This window comes from Ambystoma mexicanum, chromosome 8 (genome assembly GCF_040938575.1).
Source record: "Ambystoma mexicanum isolate Mex_15411 chromosome 8, UKY_AmexF1_1, whole genome shotgun sequence".
In the NCBI taxonomy this organism is placed as follows: domain Eukaryota; kingdom Metazoa; phylum Chordata; class Amphibia; order Caudata; family Ambystomatidae; genus Ambystoma; species Ambystoma mexicanum.
Window position 1 is genome coordinate 943,922,649 of NC_090929.1, and position 20,934 is coordinate 943,943,582.

At 43.8% G+C, this 20,934-nt stretch overlaps 1 protein-coding gene across 1 annotated transcript in view; it reads left to right on the top strand.

Annotated features, from left to right (window-relative positions):
- Window positions 1-20,934, top strand: part of LOC138472584 (rap1 GTPase-GDP dissociation stimulator 1-like) — a 674,436-nt gene that overhangs the window by 594,769 nt on the left and 58,733 nt on the right. The window contains exons 12-13 of the mRNA XM_069610828.1: window positions 8,805-8,931; window positions 13,248-13,376. Of these exons, the coding sequence (XP_069466929.1) occupies window positions 8,805-8,931; window positions 13,248-13,376 (256 nt within the window). The remainder of the gene's footprint in view (window positions 1-8,804; window positions 8,932-13,247; window positions 13,377-20,934) is intronic.

Here is a 20,934-nt window from a genome sequence, read left to right on the forward strand (position 1 = left end):
TGGCCCTTGCTCCTTTGGTAGACATATCAACTGGGCCACAGGGCTTCGCTGTTATAGGGGTGGCCAAGGTGTGATGAAATGGAGGGGCAGTAAATGCCCAATGCCCTCACCCGTGGTTGAGTCATTGTGCGGGCGGGCCAGGCCAGCAGTGGTCTTTGGTATGCGCCGGGGCCGCTTCTTTGAGTTTCCAAAACAGGGCGCGGCTGGCGAGATACAGCTACGTCTGCTTGGCGCTTCGTGTGGGGGCTGCCGTGCCTATGTAGGGTGGAAGAGGGAGGGGGGGCGCCCCGAGGGCCGGCGATAACAGCCTGTATATATCAGTTGGGTTAGTCCCCCCCGCTCACCTCAAAGGGTCTCCGAAGCCCCGGCTCACGGTTCCGCGGTGGGTAGCGCCCTTGTCCGGGACGTCTCAGGCTGGGCTCTGCGTCCTGGTTGCGCCTCCTCTTATTCGCACTCCCGGCCACACGGGTGCTTCGCAAGTCCCCCTCGTCGGTCTAGCCAGGCGCTCATGTGCGACGGAGGGGTCTTCCCCCCTCTGGCAGCTGAGCGTTGTGGCGCGGAGCAGCCTTAGAGTGCGGGCCGCCGCGTCGTGCTGGGCGACGGGCCCGCCATCTTGGCCCTGGTCCGCTGGATCGTGTCGCACGGTCTATGAGGCGAAGCCGGTCACCCAGAGCCCCGGGAGTTGACCCGCAGGTGCAGCAGGATGTTAGCCCACGGTGAGGCGATTTGTGGGGTTCGGGACCCCCGAAAAATGAAGTTAAAGGCAGCTTATGATGGTCGCATCAGGCGGAGCACGCGGAGCGAACAACCTCTTCACATGGCGGTTAGCCACGCCCCCAAATCTTGCGAATCCTTAATCGCTAAACTACCGATCTCCAGCTCCAAAATACTCACTATTCACCTACTATACAGACCACGTGGCCCCATTATGTCTTTTGAAGAAGACTTAACTACTATCCTCTCCGACAACCTTAAAATACCTAACAAGTCCTACTATTAAGGGACTTTAACCTGGAGTTTCAAGACCCCAAAGATCGGCAAGCTGAACTAATTGCTGGCTCTGTTGCGGAACTAGGCTTTAGCCAAAGAGTAACCCCTGCCACCCACATCAAAGGAAGAACACTTGACTGGGTGGCACACCACAACTGAAACGCCACTATCACTGCCATCACCCCACAGTCCTGGACGGACCACCACCCCCTAGCATTCTCACTAGAAACCATAACTCCAGCCAGCAATAACACGCCATTGGCCCCCGCCATACACACCAGGAATAAAAAAAACATTACAGCTGAGAAACTCGTACCCCTAATACTACAAACGGTAACTTCCCTACCAGAATCCACCGATCCATTCCTCCTAGTCGAGAAATACAACAAAATTATGTCTGCACTAGACTCCATTGCCCCTCTAAAAACTAGAAAGAGTAAACCTAAAATGCACCTGAATTCCTGGTTCTCCTCCTACCTCAAATCATTGAGAGGAAGAGTGAATCCACATGGAGACACCAACCATCAGACGATAATAGATCCAACCTTAACAAAATATTCGCCCTCTACAAGAAGGAAATAATACCAGCCAAACAAGATACATACAATAAGAGAATTCAGCAAGCCAACTCAAGTATAAAATAATTATTCATAATCCTTAAAGATCTTGAAACTCCAATCTCTGTACCAGGCACTTGTGTGAAGGGCAAAAACTGGTGCACCAGTATTCAAAAAGCCTTTACCAACAAAGCAGCTACCCCACAAGATAAGATCACCAAAAGAAAAGACCTCCTCAACAAACCTATCACTCAACCTCCCAAGCATACGTATACTCACAAATCGATACACCATTTCAGCTTCATCAAAGTGTCCATCATAGAGGTGGAAATAATTATCCTCACCTTAAAACCATCCAACTGCCAAGGAGACCCTTGCCCTGATCAAATCATTAAAGATGCTGCCAGAGACCTATCTCACTTTATCTCAAAACGAATCAATGCATCTTTCTCCACCGGTACCATCCCGAGCAACCTCAAGGAGTCCTGGGTACTCCCACTCCATAAAAAACAATCACTAGACTCCGCCATTCTCACTAACTACAGACCCATCACCACAGTCCCCTTCCTGCTTAAAATCCTAGACAGGGTCACATACCTCCAAATACAGAAATAACTTGAACACAGCCATCTCCTAGGAGTCCACCATTCTGGCTTCAGGCCCCAGCACGGGACCGAAACAGCGCTGATAGAACTCAAGGCACAAATTGATGCACTTAGGGACAGTGGGAAAACTGCCCTGCTACTCCTGCTTGCCTTATCAGCAGTGTTCGATTTGGTAGACCACAAAGTCCTCTGCAACTCTGTCTAGTCAAAGGATCGAATCCAAAGGGTCGACAGGTCAAAGGATTGACACCAAAGGGTCGACAGGTCAAAGGATCGAATTTTTTTTTTAAATTATATATATTTTTGGGGGGTTTCGTTTAGGGGAAAAAAGTGTTTTTTAGCAAAAAAAAGGGAGATTGGGGGGGACTCCCCCCCAAAAAATAAAAAAACGTGAAAAAAAATGCGATCCTTTGACCTGTTGACCCTTTGGGGTCGATCCTTTGACCTCTCGACCCTTTTACTGTCGATCCTTTGACCTACAACCCTCTGCAACCACCTCGACACGTCTGCACACTTCTCACAAGAAGCAATAGGTTGGATACAATCCTTCCTGAATAACAGGACTGTGTGTGTCTTTTCACCTTCAGCATTCGCCAACCACATTCCCATCACCTGTGGGGTGCCACAGTGACCATGCCTTTCACCCAGCACATAAAACATATTCACGAAGCCCCTTTCGATGATCTAGATGATCTTGGTATCGCCTACACTAGCTATGCAGACGATACCCAGATCCTCATACTGCTGACAGGAGATTATGGCAAGTATTTGGCCTCGGTGAACAAGGTGTACCTCATCATCCAGGCATGGATGGCCGCTCACGGTCTATGCCTGAATGATGACAAGACAGAACTCATTATCCTCTGCACCACCCCTAATCTGAACAAACTAGGCCACAAACATTCCAGCTTCAATATCGATGGCATATCAATCAAAGTTGCCAAAGAAGTCAAAACATTAGGCCTTTACTTAGACGCCACCCTCTCCTTCACCAAACAGGTCAACGCCATGGCCTCAGCCACGGCTTACACCAAGCTAATTAGAGCTGCCAAGCCCTTCCGCTCCATGCACAGCTGCATTACATTGGCCAGAGCACTAATTCTTTCGAAACTGGACTATTGCAATGCCTTATATCTGGGGCCCAATAAGCACATAATTAATAAAATCCAGATTCTACAGAATAACGCCCTCAGAGAGGCGCTGGGTATAACAAAAAATACTCACATCTCGGAGATGAGGAGAATGAACAATTGGCTCACCACTAATGATAAAATCCTACTAAAAACGGTCTCACTCACACACAAATGCCTACACAATGCTGTCCCACGCAATCTCATAGATAGATTCAAGAGACAATCCTCGAATCGCCCAACAAGATCAGCCAACTCTAACCTTCTAACAATACCAAGATTTTAACATTCCAAAACTGGAGGGTGCAGCTTTCCAGTCAAAGCTGCTCAGCTGTGGAACTCCTTACCTCCTGCCCTAAGGGAAGACCAAACATACCCACACTTCAGACTTAACATCACTAACTGGATCAAAAAAAATGACTGATAAAGCGCCTTTACACCACTTTGTATATACTGTCGACTCCTTGCAACAATGCCGCTCTGCTTCTCTGCACACTTATTCAATGGTCTGCTGCAATACTCTGCCATGCCCATGCCTGTATATAAACTTCTCTATGTTATCTATCACCCACTTGACCGCTTTGTACCTGCTGACCATATCTTGTTGTATATACCTTCTGACTTTCTCCATATTGCATACTTTGTATTTGTATTTTGTATTGATTTGTACATATGTGTACAGTACTGTAACAAAGCTGAAAATCGTATTGTAGCTCTCTATGCCCTGATACCTTCGGGTCTGGCGTGCTTTATAAATAATAAAACAAACAAATGTCTGCAGGTTGTTGTTTTCCCAGCATTAGAATTAAACATAGTAAAAAGACTTCAATTTCTCACTCCGTGTAGTACTAACAACATGGGTCTACAAACACAACGTTGCAGACATTGTGTTTGCTTTCCATTAATTACTGCGGATGTAGTGCATATTTACATAATTATGGTGATATTACAGCATGTAGTCAGATGGTCACAGGTCCATCACAAAATGCATTGTAGAGTCACAATAATTGCTTACTTGGGACTTACATACACAGTAATGATTGGACAACTGTCAAGTCAAAAATTTCTCCAAGTTAGGATTTGCTGACCAATAACATTAATAATAGACATAAAAAAGACTTCTGTTTTTCGTATTGCACTGAAATCCTTTTACTATGTTTATTACTAAAGTCATGGGTCTGTAAAGCACTAACTTGCAGACATTTTTCTTAGTTTTTATGTAACAGCTGGGTATGCAGGGCACAGTTCAGTCATTATGGGTATGATTCTGTGCACTAGAGCTCGAACAAAGAGATCCCAGTGGTGGTAGTTAGGTTGGGAAGGGGAAGACATGCACATAGGCCTTAGCGTGGCCCTAAGTGTGAAAGGGGTGGGCACACAACCAAATAACACCCGCAGAATGTGTGGTCCTCCTCACCTCCCATCTGAGCTAATATCTTCCTTTACTTTGGCAATAGTTTTGGCTCGTCTGTGGCACCCGATAATCAAATCTAAAAATAGTGAAAGTAGCATTCCTTGAACGTCGTCAAAGGCGGTTTACGCTGGCAGCTCGGTCTTCAATCCTCACTCAGAGATGGGCTTCCTAGCCCAACAAGATGTTCTGACTAGAACAAAGACTACACCTGAAAATGTTTTGAAAGGGGCATCCATGTTCTCAGCTTAAGTCCAATTGAGCAGGGGCATCTACCCAGATTACCAGTGAGCACTCCTCATTGTAAACACAATGGATTTCACCAAGGGCCATGGATTCCTCCTATTGCCCTCTTGTAGGTAAAGGAGGTCCAGTAACTAAAGCTATATAAATAAGCTGTGGAAGAGACTAGATCATGTAGCTGGTTCCTAGAGAACTAGGAGTGCACAGTCTTCCACAGCACATATAGGATCCTTCTAACATGGCTTCAGAGTGGCCAGTCAATCGATCATAACACAACTAACATTAGAACTAAAAGTGTTTTTTGTGATTATTATGTGCATTTATATAAGAGTGAAGTTGATGTGTTGACAGAGAATGTTGCCTTTCTTGAGAGAGTGAACCTTGCTAGAATTCCTGAATATTACTCACAATTACTTGAAGGAGATCTGACATTGGATGAGATTAAGAAGGCGATTCACAAATTAAATGTTGGAAAGTCACCTGGGCCAGACGGCTTTCCGGTAGAATTCTACAAGATATTACCAGATTCGGCCCTGAATTTACTTAGGGATATGTTTGTGTCCTCTTTGGCTAATGGCCTACTACCGACTTCGACTAGACATGCTATGATTTCTGTCTTTCCAAAGAAAGGAAAGGATGAGACGCTTCCTGGGAGTTATCGACCGATTAGTTTCATTAACACGGACAACAAAATTTTGGCTAAGTTCTTGGCCGTTAGATTGCAGGATCTTTTACCGAAATTGATTAATGAAAATCAGTCGGGTTTTGTAAAAGGGAGAAAAACTTCCAGTAACATCAGGCGTTTATTCCATACAATTAATAAGGCGACGGATGAGTCAGATGATGCGGACGTTTTTTCATGGGATGCGGAGAAGGCTTTTGTTCGGGTGGAATGGGATTTCTTGTTTTTAGTCCTCGAGAAATTGGGATTTGGAGTGAATTTTAGATCGTGGATTAAGCTCTTATATTCAGAACCGACAGCAGATGTTAACACCAATGGGATTCGCTCAGTCCCTTTTAGACTGGAAAGGGGGACGAGACAGGGATGCCCCCTTTCTCCTTTGTTGTTTGTTCTGGCGATTGAGCCATTGGCGGCTTATATTAGAAATTAACTGGATATATATGGTGTTTCGTGTTGGGGTTTACAACAGAAAGTATGGATGTTTGCAGACGACATACTTTTGGTTTTGATAGACTTGCATCTATCTTTACCAACATTGATGGATGTCATAACTTCATTCCAGTCGATTTCTAGTTATAGAATAAATTGGAGCAAATCAGAAGTGTTGCCGCTGGTCCCTGGGTGTAGCAAAAAGTATGTCACTGATCTGGGTTTTCTTTGGTGTCCGGAAAAGTTGTTGTATTTAGGGATCTGGATTACTTCGAAAATCTGTGACCTAGTACGAGTGAACATGAATGTGATTACGGTGACTTTCAAAAATGATTTAGAACGTTGGAGTTTACTGAATCTTTCACTTTGGGGGAAGGTTGATGCTTTAAAGATGGTGTCCGCCCCTAAAATCAACTATGTCTTGGGTATGATCCCACTGATTTTTGAGGCTTCTCATTGGAAAGAATTGGACAGGCTTATACAGGGATTTTTGTGGGACAGGAAACCTCCAAGATTGTGTTTGTGGAAGCTACAGTTGCCATTGGAGAAAGGCGGGTTAGGAGTGCCAAACTTCAGGGCCTATCATCTATCCTTTACTTGTGCTTTCATGGTTGATTTCATGGAGATAAATCCTAGTGTGTGGGCAGCAGCCGAGGCGAGTGCTAACGGTCCTTTGTCACCTAGGGCATTGTTAACCACAGCATCGAAAGGTGTGAAAGATGTATTGACTACATCATTGAGAAGTTCCTGGAAGAATCTGAATGTCTTGTTGGGTGTGAATGCATGTAGAGATCCGAATGCGTCACTATGGATGAATCCCTCTATCAAACTGTATGACAAAACTTTATTCTGGCCTGAATGGTTTTTGGGTGGTGTTAGTTGGATTGGTGACCTCTTCATTGAGGGTGAATGGAAAAGCGCTAGAGATTTACAAAGATAATTTCGCATCGAGGGTTTCAGGTTTTCAGACTATAGGAAATTGAAGTTGGCTGTGGGTGTAATTGATTTTCAAAATAGTCTGAATCTGCAAACTGTGTTCCTTGGGTTTGACTGAACGGACAAGACAAATTAAGATCCTGAATAGGGTCTATTGGACCCCGGAAATATTATGGAGGAGAGGTTTAAAGGATGGTCCGGAATGTTGGGCATGTGTTCAGGATAATGGTACGATGGAACATATGCTGTGGGATTGTGTGAAGGTTCGTGGGTTTTGGAGCGATGTCTGTGAATTTTGTGTAGAAATCCTGGAAGTGACTATTGATTTTAATTTTGAGACGTTAATTCTGGGGAATGACTCCATCTTGGATGACCTATCTCAGTGCCAAAAAAAATGGTTATTTAGAGGGGCTGCAGTGGGTAAGAAAATTATCCTTAGGAATTGGAAATCTGTTGCTACATTAGAAAAAGAAATGTGGCTAAGTGAAATGCGAGATTTGGCAGCTATGGAGGAACATTTACATAGGAGACAAGGCAAAAATGGTTTGTTTGCAAAGGTATGGGGGAGAGATTTTTGGAACTGTATTGAATTAGATTTTGTAGGCAATGAGATGTGAACTGCAGTTTAGGGTGGGTTTCGTTTCTATAGATACTATTGTTTTTGATGTTTCTGTGAATTTGTATATAATTTTGTAAATATGTTATTGCTTTTTAAAATTGATGTCTTCTTTCTCTACATTGAAAATAAAGTTTCATAACACAACTGACACGCATATCAGTGTCCACCCTCACATAAGAGTGCCCTTAGTAACATCAATCGTGGATATTTAGCAGACATGTCTGTGTAGGGTCATGAATGCAGTGAGTCAAGGAAAGGGGTTTCTAGACACTTTCCTGGGCATTGCCAAATACAACAGGGTGTCCTTTCCACAGGAAAGCTGTTGTGAGAAACATGGTGAATGTATTCATGTGCTCTGAAGCGAGAGGCCAATCATAACTCTGGAGAGCAGGAAAGGACTTGGGTCACAGAGGGCCGGCACTGACAAGATCCTACTTTCAAAGAGTTTAAGGGTATAGTTGTAGACTAGTTGTAGACTAGCCGTCACCTGCCAGCTCTCTGGCCAGGAACGACTTCCCCTATGCTGATGGATTGGTATCCACCAATTGGAGGGTACGCCTTTGGTTACTTCTTCAAACCCAGACTAAAATGCCTCATCTGCCAATCATATAATTGAGACAGGTAAGTGAGCGGAGATCTGATCCCCCGGCGTCATAATGCCTCCCTAGTGGGCATGTTCTGATGTGGCTAAAACACAACATTTTATATTTCATACACCTCCTACATAAATCTAAATCCATAATATATTTCTGCACACCGTGTAATAAACAGGAAGTCCTGTATGTGATTTGCAATCTTGGAAACGCCACGTGTATAACCAATAAGGACTAGGCTAACAAAGTAAATAAGTCTGTTGTTTGTCAGCTGTAGAAATGTGTTTCTAACCTGTAGGTCTTAAATATGATTTCCAGCTGAGCTGTTTCAGCATTTCCAGCTGAGCTGTTTCAGCATTTCTTTTCTGAGTTGAGTACAATTATTCATCATGAGTTGCATGCAAATAACTTGCTACATTCAAGGCTCAAGAAAAAATTGCTTCTATGTTTTGCAAAGTGCTTAATATTCAGCTGTATTGTTATTATTTATATTACAGGTTTAATTGAATTCATTATAGTAACTTATTTCTTCAGTGGAAAATGCTATTATTTATTGCAGTCTTTTCAATTTTATTTCCATTCATGTATCTTGGGTCCCGCTGGCCGTAGGAAGTGGTGAGAGCTGTACAGAAAGCTCAAGGAGTCAAGCACCTGGTATCCATGACAACGAGCGCGCACGTCATCATGCAGAACGAAGCCCTCATAGCTCTGGCCATTGCATCAGCCATCAGTCTAGGTAACGAACTAAGGAAATATGCCATACATGATGTCGGTAACGAACTAAGGAAACATGCCATACATGTTGTCAGATAATGTGGTATTGAGTGTTTCCTCAGTCTAGGAAGAACCATGATGCTTGATGTGTGGTCACTTTGCACAACTATCACAATACTAATACATTCCCAGTGGCTTTAAGTTCTGTCATCCAGAACACGCTGAAATACCAAAATCTTATGACTCGTTGTTCCAAGTCTATGGTATACACCAGTACACTTGAGAAATGACCCCGACATGTATAGCAGATCAGTCATGCAGCGAAAATGGCTCAGACCATTCAACCTATACCAGGTGAGGTGACTGAGCAATCCATCAGCAGATGGGTGAGGCAATGCCATGTCAAAACATACCCTCATTCTTCATCAAGAGTTGAAACAAGAGAAAGGTCGGTGGCCACCCGGGCACATCCAATTCTTAAACTACTTACAGAATATTCTCTCCCTGTCCACAAAATCATAATGGAAGAGAGGGCGCGATTAGTGATAGAGTTATGGAGTGGATCACCGTGTGAGATTCTGTTTCCACCCATTGCTTTGATGGCCCATGTACATAAGATAATCATATTTAATGTTAATGAATAGCACCTCAATCACTCCTGTAAATCACAAGGTGGGGGTTTTCAGAACGGGCTGCACAGTCCACTGTTGTGCTAAGCCACAGTTAGACATACAAATGTTTTTATTTTGCATTCCACCCCTGTGTATACCTCTGGTCCCAGATGGAGTTAAACTCTGATGTCCGGCCTCTTGGCTCTTCTATCGATTGTTCCCATTGTTTTTGTGCATCTACCTTTTACCTTAGAACTTTGCTCTGTTCAGGAAGGAAAAATAAATCAAGACTTAAGGGAGTATTTGTAGGCAAGCCTGCACTATGACTGTTGGAGAAGACGGGTCCTCAGATTGTCTAGGAAGGTTGAGTGAAGGTCAAATGTCCTTAGACGGAGTAGGGTGATGTTCCAGGCTTTAGTACCTTATACACAGTGAATATGAAGTGATTGGGGCCCCTACCCATAACCTTTTATTATAGACTAGTTATCCTGCAATGCAGGAAGATGAAGCAGGACAGATAGCAGGAAAAAGTATGAAGTCAGGTATCCCCAGTGGAAGGTCCTGGCCACTGCAAAATCCATCTGGCTGTCAGAAGGAAAGATGCTCCAGAAACACCCATCTCAAGTACTGGCTAATGTAGGGGCAGAGGAGGAAGAAAAAAGTTGCTAGACTAGCTGACTCAAGAGGACTGTGCATCAGTGCATTCAGAAGATAAGTACTTTGCCGTAGATCCTATCTAATCCAAGCCTACCAAATCCATTAATGAAACCTCCCCCAGGGCCTCCACTCCCTTCCCAGTCTTGTACAGTGGCCCAACTTGCGCCGAGATCCCCAACAGGGGCCAAGAGTCAGGTGTCCCTAACTGCATTGGCTGCCATATTAGGGTCTCAGTCTATCCCACAATACGAACCAGGGATTAAGAGTCAAGTGCCCCAAACTCTGTGAATACAGAAGTTGCAACTTGCTGAACTGCCACAGCAGAACTCTTCATGCTGCATGTTACTGACAATCCCTGTGCGCTGACGGTAAGGATTTGGTACACAAACATTCCTGGTACAACCCGCTTCAGACTACATGCTACCGTGTCAGGAAAGCATACTGCAGCAGGAGTCAGACATCCTGAGTCCTTGGCATGACCACTCAGCAGCAAAAAGGTTATCAGGTATTATGTACATTTATGGTGGATGGAACCGAGGTGTGGTGCGCTGCACACCTGAAAAAATTGCAATCTAGTGGATCCCCAGCTAAACACAGCACTCACTTTCCACCAGTGCACAGCTGTCACACACTGCAATATCCAGTAAATAAATACATTCCAGATACTATTATCCACACAAATAAGATATGAAAATGGGAAGGGGGTAGCAGTAGGAGAGGGGTTATGGTTGCAGACAGAGGCAAGTTGAGGAGTAGGAAAAGAAGCATGAAGGAAGAGGTTGTAGCAAAGGGGAGATGGACAGTGGAGCAGAGGTGGGGCAAAAGAGTAGACCACTAATCATTTTCCTCCACTATCCAATCCTTGAATGCCACGTTTTGCAAGAGCAATATACCCTCTCCTGCATCCCTAATTCCCTCACACAGACTGCTCTTTCCTCAGTCGTACTCAATTCCTCAATCTGCTCATCGCCTTTCTGGTCTTCAATGAAATATGTTTATCCTCTTCTACCACAAAACCCTCAAATAAACCCTGAAATCCTTGAGGTCAGAAAAAAAGCAGCGGCAGCATCATTGCTAAATCAAACTGACCACAAGAGCCTTTTCCATACATACTAGTGTGGGTTTCACCCAGCATGACAGCCCGAGGAACACAGAGAAGGCTGATTTCAATATGTTGATACTCCCTGGAACTCCCAGTGGACACAGTCAATCAGAATGTCCTGCTAACCAGGGGCCCCTCTTCCACGGACATCATTGAAGCAATATCTAGCTAGTTGTTCTCTTCTTTCTCAAACAGCAACACAATGTCCAGAAGACAGTTTTCCAATCTCTCTCCCTGTCTACTACCAAGTCCTTCAAGATTCAAACCTATGCCCAAAGATTTTGAATATGTGCATGGTACCACTGGAAGCTTTACAATATGCAGTCAAGAGAGTGCCCTTGATCAATACTCAAACAAAATTCAACTCTGCCGCAAGTTTTCACCACCCAACTGTACATTCCCGGATCCTACCTCCATATCATCCAAACCTGAATGCCTGAAATTTACCTAAATTCAGCCCCTCAAAGACCGAGTTCATCCTCGTCAGTGGAGTAAAATCCTGACCACTAAAAGAGAACCACGCTCAAGGATATGACATCAGTGGTCTCCAAAGTACCCTTAGACCCTTTAACGTCCTTGCTATGAGTGGCTATGCAAGAAAAGTGGAAGGGTGTTTTTAATGGGATGGAGGGAAAGGCAGGGTAATGAACAAAAAGTTCGAATCTAAAATGCTGAATGCACATTTAGCGTGCAATCGGCATAGTAGATTAGATCTTTGGCCCGAAATACTGAAAAGGGGAGCGGGGGTTTTGGGGTGTCCCCTGCTACCCCGGTTCAATATTATGGGCTGTGGGGGTTACAGGGGTGTCGCCTGGATACATGAAAGGCAGCGCGGGCGACAAATGGCCAAAATCCCAAAAGATCAAATTACAAAATACGGGCAAGTGGGCTCCTTCATTTTGTAATTTGATCTTTTGGGATACGTTTTTTTCCTCTGGTGTTGATGCTTCCAGACTGGAAGTGCCAGTGTCCCGAGTGTCAGAGTGATTCAATGTGAGTGGTGACCAAGATATACTGTGTGTTGTTCCTTGACGGGAGAGCCTAAGCTTGACCAATTAAAGTCAGTGCTGCAAGGACCTAGTTAGCCACTGGTGTGGAGGTTGGTCTTGTGACAGGGCTTGATTTGTGAGAAGCGGTGTTACTCGGTTAGTCTAGTGTATTTGTAGGCAACTTTCTCAGGTAGAACAGGCGGTGGTAGACAAGCTGCGAATTAAAAGCAGGGTCCAATACAGCTGAACGAATTTCCCCACCAGATTGCCACTTTTGGTGAAGTTACTACCACGAGTCAAACAGTACCACCACCACTCCCTAGCAGAGAAAATTAGAACATCTAAACAAATGGTGGTAAATCAGATCATCCTTTAACTTGTTTTAAAATGGTGTTACCAATTAGCAGCAGCAGCAGTGTAGATTGTGTGTTGGGGAGTCCCATGACACCCATGTAATTATGGTGAAGTTTTTTTTCTCTGCAGATGCCAGATCCAGAAGTGAACATTTACCTGCCATTGGTATTTCGCCACTGATCAATTACCTGGGGTACATTTTTACCACCAGAGTAATTCATTGTGCTGCAGAAAAGTCTGAAAAATGTGTTTTGTTGATGGTATTTCTACCCTTGACTTTAATTGCCTCTGTAATTTCATACTGCTGGAAGGGAACCGGAACACCCAATTTAATGTGTCGTATTTGCAGCTGAGCTGTTCGTGCTTCAAAGCAGTGTTTTACCACAGCCAGTCATTCTTGCAGAATGAGTCCCGTACACTACTGTAACCCGTGTTCCTACCTAATTTGAGCTATTGGACAACCTGGGCCTATGTGAACATCTTAGCCTGTATCTGTGACGTTCACTTCTCGGGATGTATCATTTTCATTATAGTGCTAGAAAAAACATAAGGATGCCCAAGCCAAGCCGCTCACTTGGAACCTTCTAGAAGCCAGCATTGACAATAATTCGTTTTTTTGTTGCAGACGTTGTAGAAGAATCCTTTATGGAATCAGGGCTCATCCCAATCCTACAGAAGGTCCTAGATGATGACAGCATGGGGCCAGAGGTCAAATATAACTGCATGGGGCTACTTTGCAGTCTTCTAAATTCAGGTAATTGCCATAAAACATGTACGGTATAATTATGAACAATAACGCATAATGACTTATGATTTTATTAACAAGGTGTTTGTAATCAAAATGCAACATTTTATTTCAGTTTCAAAGACTTAATTCTATTAATATACTGTAAACAAATAGAGCATACCAGCTTCTATCTATATTTATAAATGTGAGCATTTTTGGGTTTGTGGCGAAGCATTGTTCCTTATTCAATTCCACACTGTTTCACCAATCTGCACCACATTTTGCATAGTTACCTGTTACGACCCTTTGGACATGACTGCCCACCCCACCCCACCCTTTCCCTGGATTTCAGTGCAAGTCCAAATTTGTTTGTGGGTGTCTTTGGCTTGACGAAGTGTTGTTCCTTATGCAATTCCACACCATTTCACCAATCTGCACCAAGTTTTGCATAGTTACCTGTTAAGACCCTCCAGACATTACTGGCTACATAACATTTGGACACGCCACCCCTCTTCTTGGATTTCAGCACCTTCACACATGAGACGGGTTGCCTGAATTCGGCAGAAACGTTTGTGTGCTTGTAGAAGGACCAGTCCGCAACCCAAAAATGCACCGTTTCTTTGAAATGTGTCCTGCAATGCACCACAACCCACTGCACCATGCCAGGAGGAGGCAACAGGTGGGGAGAGAACACAGTAGATCCCAGTATGCAGCAGCACGCCAGCTCTCACCTCCCCCCAACGTCTGCTCCAGGATATGTCAGCCAGCCACACCCCCCATTCTCAGTGCAGTTTAGTTCAGAGTGCAAGGCACATCAAGCGATTAAGGACACAGTTTTAAAAATCAAGAAGTGAGAAAAAATGAATTGCTACGTGAATTATTATCAGTTGAAAGCATTTAAAGCAAACAAATTACTAGATTCTAACTCCCCACACATCAGTTTTGGATCCCACATTTTCTGTTACTGATTGAATGGCAATTCACATTTTTTTTACATCGCATCAATTTCAATAATTTTTTCAACAGTTATGACTCCTTGCTCACAGTTTCATTATTATTCTCTGAAAGGCTGACGTTTCAAATTTTGTCTTGTCATTCTTCATTGACAATTTTCCAGCATGCCTCCCGATGTCTCAAAATCCATAATTTGCCTACTAAAAAGATGGTAACCCTCATGTCTATATCTGTTGCTCAATTTTGCTGCTTTGATAAGTTCTTAAGTAAGGTAACATGAGTTCTTTTAGTAAAATATAATTGACCATGTTCATTCTCAAAAAGATGTACTTCCACCCCATCTACACTATCAAACATCTGTATAGAAAATGTTTATAAATTCTTTTCCAAGATGTATCTGAGCCCATCAGATCCGCCTTGGAAATTTTATTAAGTATCCAATGAGGACTAAACCTTATTTGCTGTTGAAATAGTGTGCTGTGCTTATATTTACTTTATAAATACCTGAAAACAGTTTTTGTCCACTGAGTGTGAGAAATGTACTGGAGCACATCCTTGCTCCAATCCAAACTTTTTTTTCCAAACAAGAAAAAGGAATGCAACATTGCAACTTGTTAGAGAAAGCAATGATGATAATGAAAAATAGCGTTTCCCCCGTCTGCATAGCTTTCAAATTCAACATTACTTCAATGAAGAAGTCTCTGTGTAAGAATCAATAAAGCTACTGTGTGGGGCTCACAATATTCTGTGATTCCCTCAAGCGGGATTATTCCTGATAGTATCCACAAGGAGAAAGCAGGCGAAAAGAAAAAGCAGGAGAAAAGAAAAAACATAGCAAACCAGAGTAAAAACATTGGCACACTAGAGTAAGAAGAGAAGAGGAATTGCGTGTCCTTCAACCTGCAAAGACAGTTAGAGGCAGCAAAATTTGAGCTGAGTAAGTACTACTTCCGAAATGGCGAAAATGCTCTTTTGAACTAAACCGCGCTACTAGAAAGGAGTTGATAAACCAGACAAGCTCTTAGAACACAGTGAAAACACAGACAACACAATGATAAGTGCATGTGATCAGAGACACAGATGGAAAGATCAGAGCAGACAACCTGTTAATCTGTACGGACATGCAAGACCTCTGCAAAAAAATTGTTATAAATGTGACAAATGCATAGAGTTCAGATCAAGTCTTTTTTGATAGAATAGAATTGCCTAGAATAAGGAATATGAAAAAGGACTATATAAAAATACCCATTCAATGAAACTGAGGTTAAGGCAGCAAAAAAAGAACTAAATCCCGCTTTGAACCCATATCTTGGCCGAAACACAACAAGCTTCTACCAAACCAACCTGTCACTTCAGGATTACAGAGACTTGTTGGAAGCTGAAATGACCGAGGGAGAAAAAAACGTAAGTAATTTAGAAAAAAATATCTTTTGTTTTTTCCTCCCCCAGCAATTGCAGTTAACCCACTGCCACCCACTGCCTTACTTACCCCTCGGCGGCACGCTTTGCTGTGTGCTGCTGACTCGCTTTATCCCTGCAACGCCTGTTCCCTTCACTTCCATGATCGGAAACCATTGCTGAAGAGTCCTTTTTATTTCAAGTTTGTTCGGAAAGCGGTGGACTCCCCGCAACCCATGAGGCCATGACAGTGAAGAAGGTGCGGGGGACACCCCTGCAACTCCTGCTCTGCTTGGTCACTGTAATGGCTCCGAATGGGAGACTCCATTGAAATCTTCGGTTATATGTAATGTTCGCATAGCTAAAATTCGATTAAATCTCCCATTCGTTTTTTCTTCTAATAATTACATACAATCAAATCTGCACAAAAATAAGAGAGCATCCCACGTCGTTCCATGTTCATCAACCTTGAAAACCCGATGTGTAAAACTGCATAAGTGGGGTTATATTGGTGTAATGGATACCTAAAAGACCTAAAAGCCATGGGACACCTGAGAGATTGTGCCTTGGGGCAAGACACAATCTATCACAAAGTGAATCTGTGCAGTACCAGCAAATAAAGATGGTTGTTTTGTCGTGCATCCTGCAACTGTCAAACAATGGCAATAACTTTATAACTTTAGCAAAATAATGCAAGATATGATGATCAAGCGACAAGTCAAGAAATCAGACCATCTGAGTGATCACAGAGAAAATGCCTAAAGGTCCTGAGAAAAATAATATAATGGATTGTGAAAGGAGATGTACCAGCAAGATAGAAGCTCACATGTGGGGGGTACAAGAGAGGAGGGCCTAAGCTTCGGCATGTTATACACACAGCAGTGTATTATGTGAAGGGCATTCTGGACACCCGCAAAACTGTTGAACCTGTACCTAGTGGAAGGCCAATGCTGGTGATTGAAGAGATCCAAAGACCACCCTGTGTTACATGCTAGTAACATGCAAACTGATAACAGGTAGGTTGGAGGAAAGTACATGCAAAATGACAACAGTGTGAGGCCTGAGAGTGTTGCTGTCAAAAGAAAGGCTACTGTTCAATGACCTGAGGATTAAACAAGGGAACAAGGAACCAGAAAGACTGGTCAAAAGAAATGAATGCTCCCCCAATGGAAATCCAATACCAAACCCACACTAATAGAACGGTTGTGTACACTCCCCAAATTGGCTTCTCTGGAGAATCTGATGTTAAGAGTAAAAGAAAGGAAAGACCTTTAAGGTCATGTGAGGCAAATTGCTGGACTCACTGACTTAACAATGCATACTATTGAGGGATTACAACCGTAACAGAGCACTGGTTAATTATGATGTTTAGAATTGATAATATCTCATCGTCTGCTCTCCTTGAGGGAACGGTCTTCGTCTACCAACCCAGTCCTCTCTCAATAATCATATGCAAGGTATATCGTGTAGTTCCGTGCAGTGCATTTGATTAAAAAAATAAATTGAGGATTAGAAAAGAAACCGATTGCAAGTACAATGACTATAAATAAAGTGTCAGGGATTAGGAAGTCAGGCAGATTTCTCTACTCCATCCTTTGTTGGTCTAGATGGCATTAATATACAGTATTATCAAGTACTATGGAAGATAAAAGATGGACAGGAATAATTTGCTGAAAATGCAACTGGATTAATTTTCTGCCTATTATGTATTACTGTGGATAGTAGATTTGTCTGCATATCACAGAATCAATATAAGGGAATCACCACATCACTCCACGTCTGCCCTGACATGGAAATGAAGAGCAACAAAATAAGAATTGACTGTGCCATCCATCTTTGAAAGTGAATAAAACAGCAATGGCATGTCCTTCTTGTGGAGATGATCACCCACGTTACCCTTCATTTCCTGCCGTACACGGTCTCCGGTTTCACATGCTTTATTTTCTTTTAATTTAAACTGCGAGTTTCAGTTGTGGCTCTGCGAGGTACCAATGGGACATTTTCCATGTGAAGTCCCTGAGGCGTCGATGAATGTTGGGAAATAAATCTCGACCCGACCCATCCAACATAACAGCACACTACGAAATCCACTGAGGGGTCTACATGGAAGTCCCACTCTGAAAGCCAAGATTAAACAATCATAATCTATGTGGAAATGTAGAGAGGACCCCTCGCCTACAAGGCAGCATACTGGTATGCTCCGGTTGGGTGACCAGAGCCGTCCCTGTTCCTGTGATTAGTGGAAGAGAAGCAGTGCAGCAAACGCAACAGGATGGTGCAGTATGACTGATCAAGCCCCTGGGCAGTGACTGGAATTGAAACTGGAGGAATTGGAGCTTCAGCCATAATCAGTGACAGGAGGAGCAGGCTGTGTAAGGACAGCAAGATAACACCCCAGAGGCGTAGCCAGGATTGTCTAACAAGTGGGGCCTGAGGCCAATGTAGCTGGGCCCACCGCAGAAACATTAACATTTATAAATGCCCACACATCCCGGCTGAGTGGGCATTTACAGATTTGGGTGGGTCTTGCCGGCTCAGGCCCTGCCCTGTCTACTGCAACAAAATCTAGCCTGGTTGTGTAGTGCTTGGCTGTAGGCGCAGCCACAATTCCTAGAACAAGGTGCCAGACCAAGACCATTTTAACAAACCACTTGAAAAGAAAGAAAGAACAGGGGCAAAGGAGAGCATTACTGCACCCCCTGAGTAGGGGACCAGTTCAACATGCTGCTCAAGGACCTCGTGCAACAGATGTGTGTGATAAAGCAAAACAATTGCAAGAGGTAGACTAGAACGGACACCCACGTATGAGACCAAAAGACCTCGGAAGACAGAAAAAGTGGAAAATGCCTACTGGTCAAACCTCCACTAACCAGTTGTAGCACTCAAACAAACTGTACCATCCGTTCCCCACCCCACCCCCCCAAACAACCAGAAATACATTAGAAGTTATAGCTGAACAGGGTTTGTGTCTGAGGCAGTAAATATCTAGCTAGGTGCAGTTGTGCTTCTGCCAAAAGGGAAATAGTCCCCCCATAAAGAGGCACAATTCTGTATAAGACCTGGGAGAGGGCTCTGAATGGCAGTTACAAAATAGAACAAAAAAATGGAACAGAATTGCCTTAAAATATGCAACTAAAGTGTGAAGCTAAAAAACATCCCCGAGGTTCCCAGACAGGATATCGGCACCTATCCAAAATGGCATGAAAAGAGAACTGTCCAAAGCAAGTAAAGTCTGTACCAAAGGGGCAATGAGGGGGGGATCCTTACAAGTGCAGGGGAAACACAAATTGTTGGTACCCAGTGCAATACACTCAGTTAAGATGGATGCAAGCGGGCTGTACATGGGAACACTGGAAATGGTGTGAACCTCGCCTAATATAAGCTAAGCATTATATTGTGAAGCCTTTGACTTGCTTTTTGGCTCCTTTTAAAATTGACATTTTATTTTACGCACTGGATCCCACTTAACCAAGGACACACACTCAGTTTTGTGTGAAGCGTGTTTTAATGATGCCTCCTTTTTAGATTCGGCTGCATGTTGGTGAAGACAACTGTCGTCAAAATATTCCTTTACTAGTGTAGATGCCCGTGTTCACGGGCCAACGTGCAGGTTTACATTAACACAGTAGGACCACTATATATCCTAAGGCAACAGCTCCCTCTAGCGCTGACTACAGGCTTAGCTACTGAATCGGACAAACATACATCTGGCCTTTTTTTATATTGTTAGATTAGATAATGTGGGCTTTCGGATTTAGGTAAGGTTAAGGCAGTGTTTTGGTTAGAGTTTTCCTATTCCTCATTAATCAAATCAGAATTTTCCTGGCCCTGGCATCGTAACTTTGGGTACGCCTTCATTGGATGAATACTACTTTTGTACTTTACACCACCTCTGCTCCCTCCTCCCAGCCCCACTATAATAATGAATCCCACATGGTTGCACTACAAGAACAGTGACATTAAACATTATTTATTGCTTGAGTCTTTGATATGTGGGGGAAAGCAAAATTACGAGGCGGTGTCAAAGCTTAATTCAGGAAGCATTTTGGTGTGTGACCTGCCAGCGTTGCATGCATATTCTGCTTTCAAATTGATAGATTTTTAGTTTTGGCTAAAGGGCCACCTACAAGGCAAAACTATTGCATTGGTGCACTGCTAAGAGAGCCATGGGATCTGGGAGAGACACTGAGTTTGTGGGTATTTTGGTTATCCACCCACCCATTGACAGGCCCATGTCCATGCTAATCCCTATGGCCCTCCCCACCAAAAAGACATCCTCCAACTCCTTGAGCTAGCATTAGCAAGTAGTAACATCAAACTTTGGCCTGCAGTCTAATGATAGTTAATGGCATGATTGCATTTGTAAAGGTTACTGGTGCAATAAACCTGTCTTAACAAAATTTCCCTTCAGCCACTTTATTTATAAGCAGTGTGGACGTCCTTGCACTGAAGTCTTGTTGAAAATAATCATGGACAAAGCTTGTACATATGTAGTAGATAGGCATTTGTTAGGCACTTCTATCATATGCGCAGCTCCTCGCACCATTTTCTCGCCGTTACAATCGTATGACCAAGTGGTACCATGATGGCAATACCTATCCCATGCCTACACAAAAGTGGCTTTACCATTGCTCGTTAGCAACTGCTGCCTTTATACGAGTAAGAGAAGGAACAACATGCTGCTAGCTGGTAGGTCCTCAGCAGGCAGAAAACCATACTGCAGCCACCTCCTTCCACATACAGCCTCCCATCCTTGCTCTCCCTCCCCTCAAAAACACACATGCCGATTCATGGAATAATTAGCGCGACGCAAGTGGCCAAAAACGTGCGATTCGCAGTGGAATAGCGAAAATCGCAGTGCAAGTGCGAAAATCGCACGAAAAGCAGCGGACATCGATTCATGGAAGGCAGTGCGCGAGAAAACCATCGGATGTGCGCTAAAAAAGTGTGCGGCGCACGTTGGCGCACAGGCCATCTAACGGCGTGCGCCAGGTCACAGCGAAAATCGCACAGGCCACAGCGAAAATCGCACATAGCGCGGCGCACACAACAAAAGTAGGCGGAACACGGGGCGTAACACTCGGAATGGGGAACAACATGCCAAAATGTGGGCGTCACGGGGGAAGTACAGGGTGCAAGTGCGCGGAACGCCCACACGCTCGCCTACAACACGTATTCATGGAATCGAATAGGGCAAAAAAGCGCACGGTCAAACCAGCGCACAGGCACAAAC